Source organism: Spinacia oleracea, chromosome 5, assembly GCF_020520425.1.
Source record: "Spinacia oleracea cultivar Varoflay chromosome 5, BTI_SOV_V1, whole genome shotgun sequence".
In the NCBI taxonomy this organism is placed as follows: domain Eukaryota; kingdom Viridiplantae; phylum Streptophyta; class Magnoliopsida; order Caryophyllales; family Amaranthaceae; genus Spinacia; species Spinacia oleracea.
The window spans coordinates 47039905-47059035 of NC_079491.1; the positions used below are offsets into that span (position 1 = coordinate 47039905).

Sequence of the window (19131 nt, forward strand, 5' to 3'; positions counted from 1 at the left end):
TCTGGTTTCCTCGGTTTGTTTTGTTTTCTTCGTTTATTTTTAGGAGTAGCCGATAAATACTTAAGGGTTTCAAAGCCCAAAACATCTTATTTTCTAGTTTTCAATTCCTCAGTTTATTTCAAGCACTTTATTTCCTCTGAGATGTTTGCTATATACATTATCAAGGTTTTTTCAAGATTCAAGTTTTCATTCTTTGATTCGTTATTCACTTCGGTATATTTCTGTTAATTTATTTTTCGTCGTTTATTAATTATATTTTCCATTAATTTAATGATAATTTTCATTTACCACCTAAAAAAGTCGAAAAATTATTTTTTACCACCTAAAAAACTAAAACTTGTATTTTACCACCTAAGAAAAAAAATTAAAACTTGTTTTATACCACTTGAAAAATGGAAAATATATGAAAATTTTATATAGGGGACCACAATAACGATAATACTTCTTATATGTTCTATTCTTCAACGATTTCATGTATTTAACTATCTTATCTTCCCCAACTTCCTTATGTTCCATGAATTTAAATAATTTTTCACCACCACTAATTCAGAAAATTGACAAAATTTAATGGAAAGTAAAGAGAGAATGGTGAAAGAGTTAAAGAAAATCACACATGGATTGTAAAAATGGAGGGAAATTGAATTATGTAGCCATACATAAATGTTTCATATACTTTTTCGCTTCATGTGGTAAAAAAAAAGTATTAATTCTTTTTTAGATGGTAAAATAAAAGTTTTAATTTTTTTTTTTTCGTGAAATTTAAAAGCTTTTGCGTGGGTTCGAAGAGGTGACCTCCTTCTCCCTCCTTCGACGCCATGGCAAACACACGTTCAAAAGCTATGAAATCCTCTAATGGAGGTAGAAAGAGTAAAAACCAGTCTACACAGTCGAATGTAAAGGTCCACACTAAACCTAAGCCACAGCTAAACCTTGAGAAATCCCCTGTAATGGCGATTGATGACGATTTTTCGTCGCACTCAGAGGAACACCCAGATGTTCGAGAATTCGATTTCAATGAAATTTTGACACCTAAAGCTAGTCTGCAACATCTACAACAACAATCACAAGTGCGAGGCGACTTCAATCCTGGTTGAGTGCCCTCCACAGTGGTAAGGATGTTCGAACCCATTTTCAATCAAATTCAAAATTTGGCGCGAATAATGTTGTTTTGCCTGATTCTATGCCTAATTCGATGCTTGCAAATGATTCTGAAGTGATTATTAATGGTGAACCCCCAATTTTGAATAATAAAGCTGCTCAGTTGGAGTCATCCCCTGTTTTAGTTTCGATCGATTTTGATGATATCGGGGAAGAAGTTGAGTTTTGGGAATCAGCTGTAGTATGTTATGTGTTAGGGTCTAATCCCCCCCAGAATGTTATGGAAGGGTATGTGAAACGAATTTGGGGTAAACTTGGGTGGATAAGGTGTCACAGGTGGGTAGGGGAATCTATTTGGTTCGATTTACCACCATGGAAAACTGCTCTAAAATCTTGAATAATGGCCCTTATTTCTTTGATTCCAAACCCCTGGTAGTGAAACCATGGTCGGCTGATGAGAATTTCACTAAGGAAATTGTCAAAACTGTCCCAATATGGATCCAGTTGTCTGGGTTGGATGTGAAGTATTGGGGGGATAGAAGTTTATCCAAGATTGTGAGTCCTGTGGGAACAATGATGAAGGTGGATCAGGCAACAAAGAATAAAGACAAGTTAATGTTTGCAAGGGTGATGATTGAGGTCAAAGTGGATCAAGATTTCCCCTCTGTGATTCATTTCCAAAATGAGAAAGGTGCAAAAGTTGACCAAAAAGTCAACTATGACTGGATTCCTCTTACTTGTGCTCACTGTGGGGGGATGGGTCATGACAAACTCAACTGCACTAGGAATAAGAATGGCCACACTAAGAAGATGTGGGTGAGGAAACAGGTGCAGCCATCACAACCTGTAGAGCAAGTGGCTACTAGGGTGGTTCAGAATTCTACCAGCTTCACTCAAGCAACTAAGTTCAGCAAAGTGGTGGGTCAGCAACTTAGGCCAGTGATCACTACCAACTCATTTCAAGCTTTGTCTGTGCTTGAGTGTGAAAGGGAACCTGCAGAGGTGGTGGAAGGGGATGTGTTAATGGGTGTTTCATCATTAGGCAGGGGTGTGGCAGCCCCTATGCCTAATGGATAACATCCTCTGCTGGAATGTAAGGGGACTAAATAGACAAGATAAGCAAAAAGAAGTGAGACAGATGATTCAGTCTCACAACATTGGTCTATTTAGTCTCCTGGAAACAAGGGTGAAGGCTTCCAAAATGGGCAACTTATACCTTTCTGTTTGCCCTAATTGGTGCTTCACTTCTAACCTCAATTGTCACAAGAATGGTAGGATTGTGCTGGCTTGGGACCCTTCCTTGTTTACAGTGAACATCATCTCCATGTTAAGCCAGATTATTCATTGTTTCATTACTCCTAGGAACACAGGATCTGGTTTCTTTTGTTCCTTTGTATATGGGTTGAACACTCCTGTTGAGAGAGAAGAGCTGTGGGCTAGCTTAACTTCCTTTTCCACCAGATGCAATGTAGGCTGGATAATCATGGGTGACTTTAATGCCATCATGAGTATGGATGATAGAATTGGCTCTCCTATCAGATTCAATGACATCAGGCCTATGAAACAATGCATGGACTTGTGTCAGCTTACTGAGGTCAAGACAGTTGGTAGACACTTCACTTGGAACAATAAGCAAGATGGTGAAGCAAGGGTGTATACTAGAATTGACAGAGTGCTGTCAAATTCTAAGTGGGATGATAATTTCCCTGCTGCAGAGGCAATGTTCCTCCCAGAAGGAACTTATGATCATAGCCCAATGGTTCTGCACACTACAGTCCACACTGCTCAGAAAAAGCCTTTCAGATTCTATAACATGTGGACTTCTTCCACTGATTTTATGCCTATTGTTGAAAACCATTGGCAGAAGTATGTTTATGGGTGCTGCATGTTCAGAGTTGTGCAGAAGCTCAAATGGATAAAAACTGACCTCAAATCTCTGAACAAAAAAGGGTACAATGATGTTGAAATGCTGAAAATTGCTAGACACAAGGAACTATTGGAGGTGCAGAATAAGCTGCACTCAGACCCCACTAATGTTACTCTCATTTCAGAAGAAAAAAGCTATGCTGAGAATTATAGAATGGCTAATGATAACTTCCTGTCTTTCCTTCATCAAACAGCCAAGGTTCATTGGTTGGAGAAAGGGGATGAAAACTCTAAACTGTTCCATCAAAGCATCAAACAGAGAAGGAAGCACAATGCTATCCACTCTATCCAGAATTCTGCTAGGGCATGGGTAACCACTCCAGATAAAGTTCAGGAAGCTTTCCTATCTTTTTACAACTCTCTTTTCTGCTCTCAAATGGCTAACAGAACTAGTATTGACCCTATCATCATGGATAGGGGGTCCAAGTTAACTGATGATCATAGAACTCTGCTGCACTGTGATTTTAGTGTGGATGATGTCAAAAGAGTGTTGGATGCTATTCCTAGTAACAAAGCCCCTGGGCTGGATGGCTACAATAGCCATTTTTTCAAAGCTGCTTGGGAAACAGTTAAACATGATATACATGCTGCAGTTGCTGAATTCTTCAGAACAGGCAAGATGTTAAAGGAAATAAATGTTACTTCTATCACTCTGGTGCCAAAGGTGAGTGTACCTGCCACAGTAGGGGATTTCAGACCTATTGCCTGTTGTTCTGTGCTGTACAAGTGCATCTCTAAGTTATTGTGTGAAAAATTAGGAGTTGTGTTGCCTGATATCATCTCCCAGAATCAGGGTGCATTTGTGGCTGGGAGATCCATTCTGCACAATGTTCTCATCTGCCAGGATATTATTAAGATGTACAGAAAAGTCAAGTTCAACCCAACTGTTTCTTGAAGCTTGATCTCCAAAAAGCTTATGACACAGTGGAATGGGAGTTCATTAAAGAAGCTATGCAGTATCTAGGTTTCCCTGCTACTTTCATTAATCTCATCATGACCTGCTTAACCACTACTCAGTATTCCATTATGATCAATGGGGTGCCTTCAAAGCTTATCCACCCAAAGAGAGGGCTGAGGCAAGGTGATCCCCTTTCCCCCTTGTTGTTTACTCTTTGTATGGAATACTTCTCTAGAGCAATGAATACTGTTGGTGATCATCCAAGGTTTAAATTTCACTCTAGGTGTAGAACCCTAAAGCTTAATCACCTGTGTTTTGCTGATGATTTACTCATGTTTTGTAAAGGAGATAAGGAGGTAGTGCAACTGATGATGGATGGTTTTCTCCTGTTTTCAAAGACTACTGGTCTGGCTGTTAACTCTGCTAAGTCTTCCATCTACTGTTGTGGTATGCATGATCAAAAGGTGGTTGAGATCACCAATCTGACTGGTTTCAAACATGGTTTGCTCCCTTTCAGATACTTGGGTGTTCCTGTTAGCTCTTGTAAGCTCAAGGCTAGTGACTGTGATCAATTGGTGGACAAGATGACAGCTATGATTAAATTATGGAGTTCAAAACATTTGTCTTTTGCTGGAAGAGCTCAACTCATCAATTCTGTATTGATGAGCATCTGTGTCTACTGGTCTCAAATGTTCCTTTTCCCCAAAGCTGTGCTAAAGAGAATCAATGCCAATTGTAGAGCTTTTTTATGGTTTGGCACCTTTGACTGTGAAAAACCTGGTTCTGTTGCTTGGGATCAGTTGTGTCAGCCTAAGACACGTGGAGGATTGGGTTTTAGGAACTTGCTGCTTTGGAATCAAGCTGCAGTAGGCAAACAAGCTTGGGCTATTGCTCAAAAGCAAGACAATTTGTGGGTTAAATGGATCCATGCTGTTTATGTCAAAGATCTCTCCTGGGATCAGTTTACTGCCCCTACTGCTGCTAGTTGGGTGGTAAAGTTTGTGTGCAAGGTGAAAAACTCCTTCAGTTAACAAATTGGCTACCAGTGGCTTCACAGTGCCAAGTATTCTATCAAAGAGACATACACTCAGCTAAGATGCTTGGGAACTAAGGTTCCTTGGCAAAAGTATGTTTGGAACAGGCTGTCTATCCCAAAGCATAGATTCATTATGTGGCTTGCTATGCTGGACAGATTAAAAACTAAAGATAGATTATTCAAGGTGGGAATCAGTACAGATGATAAGTGTCCCATTTGTGGTGTGCAAACTGAGAAGGTGGAGCATCTATTCTTTGAGTGTGAACTCAGCAAACAATGTAAACTTCTGGTGTTATCTTGGTTAGGGGTTCAACTCAATAGGGTCACTGTGTTCAGTCTCCTTAGGGGGATACAGAAGTATAGCAGAAGCAAGGGTAGGAGATTTATCATATTTACAGCAGGCTAGTCTGGTTTACAATATTTGGAGGGCAAGGAATGCTGTTGTTTGGTCCTTGCACATCCCCACAGTCCAGTCAATAGTTAAAGTCATTCAAGCAGAAGTGAAGGGTAGGGTGATGAACCTGTTAAGTAGAAAAACTAGCACTAGGGATCTTGATTGGTTCCAGTGTTTGTAATAGCTTTCTCTAGGCTTTCTAGCTTAGTTTGGTCTCTTTGGCTAAGTGTTCTTAGCCTCTCTGTTGGCTGCAGCTGTTGGGTTGCTAGCTAGGTTGTAATACTGTTTTTGTGCAATCAATATAATCCTTATTTGCCTGCCAAAAAAAAAAACAAATTTTCAATTTTTATAGGTGGTAAAAAACAATTTTGTCCTTAATTTAATAATTGTTAAAATTCAATTATGCGTGGGTAGTTTATTTATAGGGTTCAGGGGTTCCATTAATATATAATTGGGATTGGATTGGTTTTAATATTACTTGTTAATCGGGATTTCTATAGGCTGATTTAATGGTTCGTGAAGTCTGTTCGGCCGGACTAATTTGATTGAGTTTGGTTAACCTTGGATTATCGTCGAGATGTATAAATTTGATGTTTTTGAGCTAGGACTATTAGATCGGATTATTTCTAGTAAATTGCGAGATCCTGCTAGTCGTATTTCCTAAGGATTCAAAAGACTCGAAAGATGCATGTTATCCCTAGTTATGGTAATTGATTGTTTATTGTTGTCCATTGTCCAATCCTAGCTAGCCTACATTTTTTGTGGTGAACCGTCGCCCCAAACTCTTTAACTTTGTGTTTACCCTTGATTTAATTATCGTCGTAGTTTGAATCGTATAAATCAAATCCTTTCATTGGTTAATTATAGTCTGGAATTGTTAATTGGTAGTAATAAGTGCGTTGTATCCCTATGAATTTGATCCTAACTTCCCTTGCTAGTTAGTTAGTAGACTTAAGTTTATTTTTGATAAGGTGCTACGACCTTAGCCTGTCATACACCCGATTTATTCGCTAGCTCCACTATCCTAAAATTCGATACACCCTTACTAAAAGAGACAGTTGTCTTGTCAAAGTTGATTTTTTTGACCAGACGACAACTCGTAGAGATGAAGAGCTTCTTGAATAGCATTCACATCCTGCAAAGAATCTTTAGAGATGTACAATCGCCATCAAAGAGAAAATGAATAGTATGAGGCGTGGTAGGGGCAATCCGGATACCATGGAGAGAATTACCCTCCTCCACCTTCCTAATAAGACGAGAGTACACCTTTGCACACAAAAAAAGACAAATATAGAGATATAAGATCCCCTTGTCGTATTCCGCGGCCAAGATAAAGTTCCTCCATAGGACAACCATAACCAACAATGAGAACGTCATTGTAGTCACACAATCCATTACCTCCTCTTCCATTTACCATCAAACCCGAACTTCTCAAGCACCAACCCTAGTAAGGACCACTTAATCATGTCATACTCCTTTGACATACCAAGCTTCATCGCCATACACCCCTCAACTTGCTGCAAATTCTTCAAATAATAGAACACTTCAAACGCAAAAAAGAATATTATCAGCAATTAAGCGCCCTAGAGTGAAACCACAATGCATAAAGAAATAGGCCTCAAGTCATGCATACGATCAACATTACTCTTTTTTCGGATAACAACAACGATGAAAGTTTTGTTTAAATATTGTGGCATTGCATTTCCTCTTAACATCTAGGACTGTAGAAGTCGCGGATGGTCCAACAATGTGTCAATATGACTGAAAACACAAGGGGCACATACCATCAGGACCGTGAGCCTTGATAGGGTACGTGCATTTGGCTTGCGACATTGACCTCCTCCTCCGTGTAATCTGCCCGTAAAATGTCATTCATATCATTTGTAACTCGAGCATGAAAATCCTAGATAACATGTGCAACAAACGGAGGATTTGGCGTAGTAAACATACTATTAAAATACTCCACATCCACCTTACCAACAATTGCGTAATTTGGAGATATGTAGTTTTTAGTTGTCACGTATTTTATCTAGAGAAAAATTTTCATTATATATGTTTTCAAATGTCGTCTATATAAGAAAAATTAGACGAATGTTAGTGTGCATATGGAGCGAGGATGAAACGGGGATGGATATCCAAGTAGGTGGTGGGATGGGGATAGGGCTGCAAATGAGCCGATACGTTCGCAAACAACTCGCGAACAAGCCCGGTTAAAGCTCGGTCAAAACTCGTTTATTAAGTAATGAACGAGCTTGAATTGAACAAAATTCCTAGGCTCGATAAATATACAAGCTAAGCTCGAACAACATCACGTTCAACTCGTTAATGTTCACGAGTACTCGTTTATATCATTAATTACTCGTTTATAAGCTCGTTTATGAGTCGTTTATGACTCGTTCAAGCTCGAAAATATAATTTTATTATGAAATAAAATATAAGTTTTCTTAAAAATTCTTACCCTTAAATGTCAACAAATATATTATTTGAAGAAAGTGGAAAAATCATATATTATAATATCCCGTAATCCCGTAGAACATTTCATCCAAATCATATATTATGTCAATTTTCTCCATGATTATATAATTTACCCCAATTTGAGGATTTGATTGATCGATCAATTCCCAACTTTCAGAGGAAGAATTTCTGGGCTTTCCTTGTTTCCAATTTCATTAAATTATTATTACTTCCCTTCAAATCTCAATGATACACCTACAAATTCATTACTCTCCTTCAAGCAAAACCAAGGATTTATTTTAAGGGCTAGACAATTGGGTGCTCTGCTTGGTTGTTTATTTTACTTCAATTTGAACTCTTGATTATAAATATTCCTTTAATTTGGTAATTGTTTGCCTGCTCTATAAAAATAAAAATAACAAGTTCATTTCTTTCCAAAGCTCGTTTATTAAGCTCGAGCTCGAGAAGGTAAGAAGCTTAACGAACAAAGCTCGAACAACAAATTGCAAAGCTCGGTAAAGCTCGAGTCAAGCTCGAACAGTTAAAATCCTTATCAAGCTTAGCTCAAACAAGGTAAAACTCGGCTCGACTCGGCTCATTTGCAGCCCTAGATGGGGATAGATTTTAGGTTGTACCGTTATGGCGAGGATGGGGATGAGTTTTGTACCCTTCATGGGCGATGGGGATAAAAACTTTAGGTGAGAACGGGGATGGAAGGACCTACATCTGCATTCGCATCTGTCCCGCGCCGTCCCATTGACATCCTTACATTCACCCAATTTTTATTATGTATGTCAATTTTAAAAATATTTTTGTCAATATTATAACAAATATAATCAACTTTAATAATAAAATTATGTCAATATTCAAAAGTTAGCTGAAAGACACGTGAATTATTTATCGAATATAGGGATGTGAGATTGTCATTGATTTTTATTTGAGAAAACCACCCCCTCCCCCATCAGCCCAATTAAGTGGGCGAGATGGAGGAAAGTTTGGTGGGTGTTGGGGTTAAAAAAATGTAATCGCCGCGGATGACTGAGCGATGATGAATTTTATATTGGATAGGCCCTCCTCGCTTATCATTCATCTAATTTATTATGAATATATCAATATCTTTTACTACTATGTTACATATTATAATGATTTGTCTATTTACTCTATTATTCTAATCAGACAACCCAATTGTCGAAAAATTTAGAATAAATTTTTAAAATTAAAAACTCTTACCAAAACAAAAGAATGTTGAGTCTAGGGATGGGTTTAAGGCAAGAGTGGATACAAGGGTGGGCGAAGGAGCGAGATGAATAATATCTTTTACCCCTCTGGATAGGGATTGGGATGGTTGGAATATGGATGAAAATTTTAAGCGGATATGGGTATGCAGACTCCATCCCGCCTCAAAATCATCTCTAACTGAATGAATGGGGATAGTGTGAAGTGATAGGATAATGAAGTGTAGGCCGAATAATAAGTGAGTAGGGTGGGTGGATGAAAATAACTTTATGATTGACACAAGTGATGAATGAATATGCAAATAATTTTTGTCTTTGGATACTTATTTGTTTTAATTTCTTTTTAATAAAATACGATACCGAATGGGGCAATAAAAAAATTATCCATCATTAATATTATCTTAACTAAAGGGTACCTATACACTTTACTTTGATGATAATCGTGTACCACCATATATAGTTTAAATTTCATACAAATTTATATTTAGACTAGTTTTAAAGCCCGTGCGATGCACGGGTTTGTTTGATTTTCTCTTTTTAGTAAAGGTTTTGTATTTATGTTATGAGGTTGCGTTACGGTGAATGGATGGTGTCGTTTTGTGGTTTTTTCTTAAGACAATTAATAACTATTAACAACTACATAGTAATAATTAAGTTAATTTGTAAATATTGCATTAGAGTTTGTGCAAATAGTAACTTAAAGATCTTCTTGAAACGGAGGTAGTATATAAATATAGCAGTTGATATATATGAGTTTTATTTTAACTTAATAATTTAATGATTAGCCCGTGCGATGTACTGGTCAACCATGCTAATCGAATAATATATCTCTTTTTTTTTGTATTTATTATAGGTATTATTGTTACACTTATTTTAGGACTAAAATTTTTGTAGGAAAAAAAAAAGAGTACAAAAACGGACTATTAAAACAATAAAACATAGTGTACGTTAATGGAATAAAAGTAAGTTTTAATTTTTAAGCGTTGGAAAAAAAAAATCGAAAATTAGGACAGACAGAAAAGAGAAATAAATCACTGATCTCGAAATCATCGCTAGAAAGAGCCCATTTGAAATACTTAAACTGATCAAGGTGAGAAAGCTCTTCAGGTGGGTGTGTGATCATCCGACAATAAAAATCAAAATTAAGAAGCACATCCCAATTATCACGGGATTCAAGGATTGAATCCACAGAAACAGAATTATGTGTATAACATCTTTTGCTCCCCTCTTTCGGTGTTGAAGGTCTCCATTTTTCATTTAAATTTCCAATTCATTTATTTTTCAAATTTTTGCTTCTTTGAAATTAATTTTAATTTTTTGACTAATTCAATGTTTTTTCCTAAATATGATCCAATTCCTGAAATTTGAATTGGATTGTGTTTAAATTGTTATGCGTCATACAATCGAAATCTGATAGTTGGAATGTTGGTACTGTTTTTTAATTATGGTGATTTGTTTGATGCTTCGTTGATGTTGTTTTAGATCTAGCTCCGATTGCAATATAGTCGATCTATTTTAATTTTTCTGTGTTTGATAAGTGTTCCGGGTGTGGAATGAGAACAGCTGACTGTGGGATACTGGATTCCTGTTGAGAGTGCCGGTTGGTATCTGCACAACAGAATGGATTAACTAGCCTCGGGGTGGTTCGAGGATCCCCCTCCGATGCTTAAGTAAGATTACTGAGAGATTAAGAGATGATTAAGAGATGATTAGAGAGTAAGAAAGAAGTGTGTTTAAGTGTTTGTGTACCTCATAGCAATAAATGAGGTGCTCCTTATATAGACCAATCCCAGGGTACAATCAGGTGGGTCCCTTGTGTTTAGATAGCGACCTGTTGATAGTGACCCATGGTTGGTTATCTTCATGATAGTGCCGGTAGGGGTCTTTCCAATATTGCCGGTAGCCCTTCTGTTCCTGATATGACCAGATTACCTGCAGGTTAAGTTTACCTACGGGGAGTTCTGCCGGTACTACGTGGTGCCGGTAGGACACCCCGTACAACTAGCCCCCTCAGAGTAAGCGCATATATGACAATTGTTGCGCTTGCTCTGATTAAACCGGAAAAAATAAGTACTATTTTGATACCTGGTGGTACAACTAGCCCCCTCAGAGTGAAGTGCGGGCGTAGACTGTGTTGCTGGTGTTTTTTGAGGAAAGACCGTGAACAGTTTGGCGACTGCCTTCGCTCTGAATGAAGAATTACATTGCTAGGTCCTTTGGAAAAAACATTCGGGCGACTAGCCCCCTAATTAAGAAAAAATATTTGGACGACTAGCCCCTCTGGAAAAAAAAACATTTGGATGACTAGCCCCCTTGAGAAAGAATATTTGGACGATTAGCCCCCTTAGATAACATTTGGATGACTAGCCCCCTAATAAGAAAAAATATTAGGACGACTAGCCCCTTTAGAAAAGAAATATTTTTCGGCAACTAGCCCCCTTGATAACATATTAGGGCGACTTTGATAATATTAGGACGACTGGCCCCTTTAGAAAAATTTTGGCAACTAGCCCCCTTGATTAAAGATTTGGACGACTAGCCCCTTTAGAAAAGAAATATTTTTCGGCAACTAGCCCCCTTGATAACATATTAGGGCGACTTTGATAATATTAGGACGACTGGCTCCTTTAGAAAATTTTTGGCAACTAGCCCCCTTGATTAAAGATTTGGACGACTGGCCACCTTGAAGATGTTGTGGGTGACTAGGCATTATTTGAATTTTTATCTTGCAAGTGGCGGGAGATTGTTACCCACGTTCTCCCACGTGGCCTTCATCCCGAGCGTTATTTGGTGCGCTTAATCTGGGTCGTTGATTTTGAGTGTAACTGACCTTTTAACTGCTTGACTTACGGGTCGTGACGTTTTGCATACCCCCCTTTGACCCATAAAAGCCCTTAACCTCTTCGAGATTTTTTATTTCACCCACTTTTTTCTTGAACTTCCGACCTTTCTCTCTCTCTTCCCCTGGGGTTTTTCGCTGAACTTTGTTGCTGTTTGATTCTCAAGCTTTTGCTGTTGTTGTGGTTTGAATTTTCCAAGGTTTATTAGCCTCCCTTTTCGTTGTTGCTGAATTTCGGGTTTTTCTTCCTCTCTTTTATTTTTGTGCTTGATTTTCTTTCGTTTCTGTGTTTTTTGTAGGTTCTCCCTCTTTTTCTCTTTCGCGTGCTTCATTTGTATTTCAAACTCCAGAAAAACAGTAGGTACCCCCTCCTCTATTTTGCTACTCTTTGCTATACATATATTTTTGTTTTTGCTTTTCTGTGGTGTCAAATTTTTTAATTATCCGCCGCCTTAAAAAAAATGACCAAAAATTTGGGTGGGGACAACCCTTCTTCTCAGCCTTCTGGGTTTACCGGTTGGAGTGTTCCTCAAGAGAGTAATTGTAGTTGGGCCCGGGAGGAGCCGTACTCTCAATCTAATTTAAGACGGACTGCCATTCGTGAGGTTTATGACGAGGGTTTGAATCAGGCTGAGAGGGAGCGTTGTTATGCCCTACATCATCTGCGGGCTCGAATGATACGGGAAATGAGGTCTCATGAGCATCCTATTCCGGCTTCTGAGCCTGCTTTAGATGTTTCTCCCCTTTCGGTGCGGTATTATATTCGTGATTACCGGGAATTCTTGGATTCCGCCGGCAGTGGCCACGGGCAGTATGGAACTAATACTGGCAACTTCGGTGTTTCTTTTGGTCAGGCTGATAGGATGGCTTCCGAACAACCGGCTAGCACTAGTGGCCGCCGCCCTGGTAAAGAGCCTGTTAATGATGATATTGATATGGCTACCGGCGAATACTCCGATGGTGATTCCATCTTCGAGGATTCCGCCGGCAAGGATGTTGATGATCATAGGGGTGATGATGGTGATGATGCTGGCGTTTCTGGTAGGAATGACGCAGACACTGGAGACGACGGTATTGGTTCAGATGATGACGATCCGGCCGACGTGATAGTCGCTGAAGTTCTTGCGGATGAGGCTAAAGAGCAGCCTTATTTTACCGACGACTCCACGGATGTTCATAGGAAAGAAGAACTCCCTCCCTTAAAAAGTCTTCCTCGTACAACCGCGATTTTGACGTCTTGGCGCGATCTGATCATAAAGAAGAATCATGTGGTTCATGGAGGGACTTTTCTTGGATTGCCGGCTGAGTATAAGCTGGTAGTGCCGGATGAAGGTGCAACTATATTTGACTGTCCTCCCGGCCATATTGCTGTGTATGCGAAGCATTTCGATTTTGGGCTTAGCTTTCCTCTGCACCCTTTTGTTGAGAAAATATTCCGGGCTTGGAATGTCTGCTTGGCCCAAGTTACCCCTACTACCATCAGAACTGTTATCTCATATGCCTGGTTGTGTTTGTTTAAACAATGGCCGCTGACGTTGAATTTATTCAAGCGGCTGTTATGGTTGAAGAAGGATGGAGAGACGGGGTGGATGTCGGCGTATAGCGCAACGAAGAGAAAGACTGTGCATCCTCCTTTGTCGAGCTGTAAAGATTGGCAGGATCGCTTTTACTTCGTTCAAGTTCCTGACGGCTTTTTACTCCGACGGACTTTTACTAAACCCCGGCCTCGAATGGAGCAGTATAACCAGCGTGGTTTGGGCCGGCGGGAGAGAAAGGCTTTTGATTATTTGGCGTGTGACATTTTAGATGTCGGCCTCAGCAAAAAGCAGGCTGTTAATCGGAATTGGCTCCCTAATGCCTATTATATTTTGGGTAATCAACCCTTGTCCGCTGTCGGCCTTTGCAACACCCACTGCTTTGGTAAACATATTTTTAGCTGAATGGGATGTACTTATTATTGCTATTTATAGCTTTGTGTATTGCATAAGTTTTTTGCCGGTTTTAATTGAGTCGTTGTCTTTGCAGGTACTAAAACATTGGATAGAGAAATTCTCGGATTTGACGAGAATTGGAGACCTGTGTGCACGCAGCCTCCGCCACCTAAGGGAAAGTACGACACCATATCAACGTACTCCACACGGGCCTCCTCCCGTCGCTCAACTGCTACTGTTGCAAAGAATCGTGTTGCCGGCGGTTCTAAATCCAAATCTTCGTCTGTCTCTATTCCAAAAACTGTGCAACCGCCCACTATGCAATCTAATCCAACCGGCCGTGGTGGGAAGACTCGAAAGAGGTTGTCACTTACTAGTGGGCGTTCTGACCCCACTAAGAAGTCTAAGGCCGCTGGCGGCGATGATGTTTCGGCTGCTGTTGACCAATACGAAATCCCTGCTGACGATGTTTTCAAAAAGACGGTTGATTCTGCTGTTGCGGTTCACCCGTCTCCGCAGCCGTCCATTGAGATTTTGGACGTGGAAGGTGGTGGCAGCGAGAATGAGGCTCCGTTTCAGCACTGTGCCACGTCGGCCGCAGTGACAGGGGGTAATTCTAGTATGCCTCCTGTTAGTCATAGTGAGAATCGATCTGGTGATTCTCGACTGAATTATCATCTGCCGCTTCGTACCGGCGGTTGGATTGAGGATACCCCCTTTAAGATCCCGGAAGCAATGAAATCATGGTTCGGGTCTTCTGGCGGCGAACCCACCGATCAGTTCTACCCACACATTGATCTGTTGTGTGGGGAGTCGGTGGCGACCGATTCTGCTAAGGACGGTGGGGATTTGGGCTACCGTGCTTTTCGGGATCTGATAACTTCTGCTGACAGGCCACAGGGTCAGATTGACGCCCCTGCTGCTCAACATTTCAACGATTTGTACAAGGTATTTCTTGCTTAGTTTGTTACAACTTTCTATCCGGCTATTTTTGATTACTCACTTGCTTTTTGTTTTGTTTCTTAGGCTGTTTAATCCAGCATGGATTTGTATTATGTCTATCGTTGGAACCAGATGCAGCTGACGCAGAATAGCATTGATATTGCCGAGCTGAAGAAGCGGGCTGAGGCGGCTGAATCTGCTTTGAAGATTAACGAGAAGAAGTTGGAGAGTGCTTCTTCGGATTTGGAGGCGGCGAACCAAAGGCTGGAAGAGGTTGAGCCGAAGCTGAAGGCTGAAACTGAGAGGGCAGACGGTCTGACTCAGGAGCTGACTGATCTTAACCAGAGTTTGCCTGTGGTGAAGAAGACTGCCGCCAAGAGGGCTGTTGATAAGCTTCTCCAGTCTGACTGGTTTAATGATATTCTTACTCTGCGCCATAACGGTGGTTGGTGCGCTGCTCATCGGGTCGTTTGCCATGTGAAGAAGCTGGATGAGGATGGGTGGCAAGAATTTGAGGATGGGTATGAGGAGAAAGAGCTGTACAAGGTTGCTACCGGCTTTGAGCCTCAGGAGCTACCCGAGGCTGTGATTTGCAATGCCAATCAAAGAACCTTGCCCCCCTTGCAAGTTCCAGAAGATGCCTACTGGTCTGGTGATGAGCATGCCGTTTGACGGTCTTGGCAGTCATCACCCTCCTCCTCTTGCGGATCCTCTACTTTTCCCAGCCGGCCTCATACATGTTAGGGTTTTTTAGTTTAGGCGGTTGGCTTTTGACTTTTTGCCAGATGCTGTTAGGGCACTTATTGTTGATGTAACATATCTTAGAACATCGTTTTATTGTAAGGGTGTCGGTTTTTAACCGACATCTTTTGTGCCTTGTGATCAGCTAATCACTTCGCAAGATTTTTTGGTGATGGCTGTCGGTTTTTAGTGTTTTTCTGCTGTAATCATGCATTTATAACAAGTAGTTTTTGATTGTATGTTTACTTCATTTTGCGTATGATACTTCCATTTTATTAGCATGAACTCTTGTTTGTTGTCGGCCTTTCTCTATTGTTAACTTGTCGAACGATACACTTCGAAATGAATGTTATACTTCGAAATGGAGTGCATCTTAACAGCGTTTATTTTCTCTAACATTTTTAATTACAACAACTTATTATGGACTGCTACGCTTCACAGTAAAGTGCCCATACGGCATCTATTTTCTTTACGGCTACTAATCACATCCACATAATTCGCTGAATGCTATGCTTCACAATGGAGTGCCCTTTACCGGCATTTATTTTCTCCAAAGTTACTAATCGCATCAACCTATTATGGACTGCTACGCTTCACAGTAAAGTGCCCAAACGGCATTTATTTTCTTTACTGTTACTGATCACATCCATACACTTCGTTGAATGCTACGCTTCGCAATGGAGTGCCCCTTAACGGCATTTATTCTCTCCAAAGCTACTAATCACATCAACTTATTATGGACTGCTACGCTTCACAGTAAAGTTCCCAAACGGCATTTATTTTCTTTACTGTTACTGATCACATCCATACACTTCGTTGAATGCTACGCTTCGCAATGGAGTGCCCCTTAACGGCATTTATTCTCTCCAAAGCTACTAATCACATCAACTTATTATGGACTGCTACGCTTCACAGTAAAGTGCCCAAACGGCATTTATTTTCTTTACTGTTACTGATTACATCCATACACTTCGTTGAATGCTACACTTCGCAATGGAGTGCCCCTTAACGACATTTATTCTCTCCAAAGCTACTAATCACATCAACTTATTATGGACTGCTACGCTTCACAGTAAAGTGCCCAAACGGCATTTATTTTCTTTACTGTTACTGATCACATCCATACATTACCTTTGCGTGTTGATTTATGCAGCGTTTGTTTTTTTGCTTTTTTCTTCCTTCATTTATGGACTGGTCGTATTTGAGGACCGCCCTAATTATACATAATCAGCAAAATGCAGGCTGCTATTGCAATCAGTCTGCTCATACATCATCATTACAGTTTTTTCAAACGTAGTACTTTCTAAGAGTACTGGCGTTCCAGGAGTTCTTGAGCGCGGTACCATCCATTTGCATTAACTGGTATGATCCAGGAACAATTTCCTCCCATATCTGGTATGGTCCTTCCCAATTGGCTGTCAGCTTTCCTTGAGCATTTCCTTTTCCTGTTGCCGCCGTTCTCCGCAGTACCAGGTCTCCTACTCCTAGAGGTCGGTGTTTCACTTTCTTGTTGTATGCTCCGCTCATTCTGCTTTTGTATGCTGCCGAATTGACTTCTGCTTTCATGCGGATTTCTGACATGAAATCCAACTGATGTCGCAGCAGCTGATCGTTTCTCTCCTCATCGTAATGCTGGATTTGCATGGTTGGCAGAGCCATTTCTGCCGGTATGACAGCCTCAGACCCGAAGCTTAATTTAAATGGACTCTCGCCGGTAGCCTCCTTGATAGCAGTTCTGTTGCACCACAGAATTTCTGGCATAAGATCTGCCCATTTGCCTGTACAGTCTTCTAGCTTCTTTTTCAGTGCAGCCAGGATTTGCTTATTCGCCGCCTCTGCTTGCCCATTGCTCTGTGGGTGACATACTGGCGAGTGAGCTAACTTTACTCTGTATAATCCCAGGAAGAATTGTATGGGTGCACAATCAAACTGTGATCCATGATCAAAAACTATTGCCTGCGGCAGCCCGAATCTTGTTATTATATTTTTCCATATGAACTTTTTCACCTGGTTTGCCGTTATTTTTGCTACCGGCTCTGCTTCTATCCACTTGGTGAAGTAGTCCACTGCTACTATTAAGAACTTGCGCCCTCCAGCCGCCATTGGGAATGGTCCAACAATATCCATTCCCCATTGTGCGAATGGGATTGGGTTCAGAATGGGCATCAAATCATTGGCCGGCAAGTTTATCGCAGCTGAAAACTTTTGACATTTCTCGCACTTTTTTACATAAGCTCGACAATCTTCTAACATTGTTGGCCAGTAATAGCCTTGCCTTTGACAGATGATGGCAAGGGGTTTTCCACCGGCATGGTTCCCACATGTTCCTTCGTGCATCTCTTCGATCAGCCTTGCTGACTCGAATGCTGTCAGGCACCTTAAGAATGGCAGGCTAAATGACTTTTTGTACAACCGTCCCCACAGGATGATGTACCAAACCGAGTCCCTTCTTGTCTTTTTGGCTTCTGCCAAATCTGCTGGTAGGGCTCCAGTCTGTATGTATGTTTGGATATTATCGTACCATTCTGAGGTAGTTGTGATGGCCATGACCCGTATTACCTCCGACTCCGTACTTCGCTTATTCATGACTTCCATCATGACTGTTCTTTTCAAGTCGGCGACATTTGAACTTGCTAACTTTGATAGTGCGTCTGCCAGTGTGTTTTCTGCTCGGGGTACCAGATTAATGCTGAATTTCTCTAGCTGAGCCGACACCGACCTCAACTTCTCCAGGTATTTGACCATTGAAGGTTCTTTGGCCTCATATTCTCCGCTGAATTGACTTGCTACCAGCTGGGAGTCTGTTGTCAGTATTACTCTTTTGGCATCTGCTGCGAGGCACATTTGGATGCTGGCAATTGCTGCCTCGTATTCTGCCTCGTTATTTGACGCGTTGAACGTAAACTTTATAGCATACTCAAAAATGTCTCCTGTTGGCGATTTCATGATTATTCCAGCCCCACTGCCTGTCTGTGCAGCTGAACCATCCACTGACACATCCCATACTTCAGCTTGTACTTCATCTTCTTGGTATGACGCTTCAACTATGAAGTCCGCCAATGCCTGGGCTTTGATTGCAGTTCTTGGCCGGAATTCCAAGTCAAACTCGGACAACTCTATTGCCCATTTTAGCAACCGGCCTGATGTATCTAGCTTGCTGATGGCTTTTTCGAGAGGAAAATTTGTTAGCACTTCGATTGTATGCGCATCGAAGTATGGTCTTAACTTTCTAGCCGCGATGAGGACTGCATATGCAATTTTTTCCACCAAAGTGTATCTTGTTTCCAGGCCATTTAGCACATGGCTCACAAAATATACCGGCTGCTGCCCTTTGTTTTCTGTTTCGGCCACCAGTACTGCTGCAACTGTTACGCCGATATGTACAATTGTAATTTGCCGCCCTCTTTTGCCCTTGCTATTGTTGGCAGGTTATTTAGGTGACTTTTTAGAGCTTCAAAAGCCTCTTGCTCTGCCGGCCCCCATTTGAACTTCTTGTTTTGCCTCAGGGTTGTGAAGAAGGGCATTTGCTTATCTGCCGACTTGCTCACAAATCTGTTTAAGGCGGCCATTTTTCCTGTCAACCGCTGTATGTCTTTTACACTTTTTGGTTGCGGCAGACTGATGATTGCTTCTACTT

General features: G+C 40.8%; 3 protein-coding genes across 4 annotated transcripts; all 3 read left to right on the forward strand.

Annotated features, from left to right (window-relative positions):
* The first annotated feature begins 1180 nt into the window (after positions 1–1180).
* LOC110776108 (uncharacterized) lies at positions 1181–2175 on the forward strand. The gene is made up of 2 exons (XM_021980666.2): positions 1181–1339; positions 1435–2175. Exons 1-2 carry the CDS (start codon positions 1181–1183, stop codon positions 2173–2175), a joined length of 900 nt encoding a protein of 299 aa, XP_021836358.2.
* A 7863-nt stretch (positions 2176–10038) lies between these two features.
* On the forward strand, positions 10039–13820 carry LOC130461493 (uncharacterized). Its single transcript, XM_056829615.1, has 2 exons — positions 10039–10283; positions 12180–13820. Exon 2 carries the CDS (start codon positions 12342–12344, stop codon positions 13818–13820), a length of 1479 nt encoding a protein of 492 aa, XP_056685593.1. The 5' UTR covers positions 10039–10283; positions 12180–12341.
* Positions 13634–15751, forward strand: LOC130462086 (uncharacterized). Of its 2 annotated transcripts, none has more exons than XM_056830442.1 (2): positions 13634–14759; positions 14838–15751. In XM_056830442.1, the coding sequence occupies exons 1-2, from the start codon at positions 14130–14132 to the stop codon at positions 14844–14846; spliced, it is 639 nt and encodes a 212-aa protein (XP_056686420.1). In that variant the 5' UTR covers positions 13634–14129; the 3' UTR covers positions 14847–15751. The 2 variants fall into 2 exon arrangements, with proteins under 2 accessions (XP_056686420.1, XP_056686421.1); XM_056830443.1 differs by having other exon boundaries at positions 13646–14759.
* Positions 15752–19131: the final 3380 nt, after the last annotated feature.

Bases quoted from the DNA above. Each gene is read 5' to 3' on its own strand.
- LOC110776108 (XM_021980666.2), top strand. From the start codon at position 1,181: ATGCCTAATTCGATGCTTGCAAATGATTCTGAAGTGATTATTAATGGT. The intron at 1,340-1,434 runs GTATGTTATGTG...AAGGTGTCACAG, and splicing joins AGTTTTGGGAATCAGCTGTA to GTGGGTAGGGGAATCTATTT.
- LOC130462086 (XM_056830442.1), top strand. From the start codon at position 14,130: ATGCAATCTAATCCAACCGGCCGTGGTGGGAAGACTCGAAAGAGGTTG.
- LOC130461493 (XM_056829615.1), top strand. From the start codon at position 12,342: ATGACCAAAAATTTGGGTGGGGACAACCCTTCTTCTCAGCCTTCTGGG.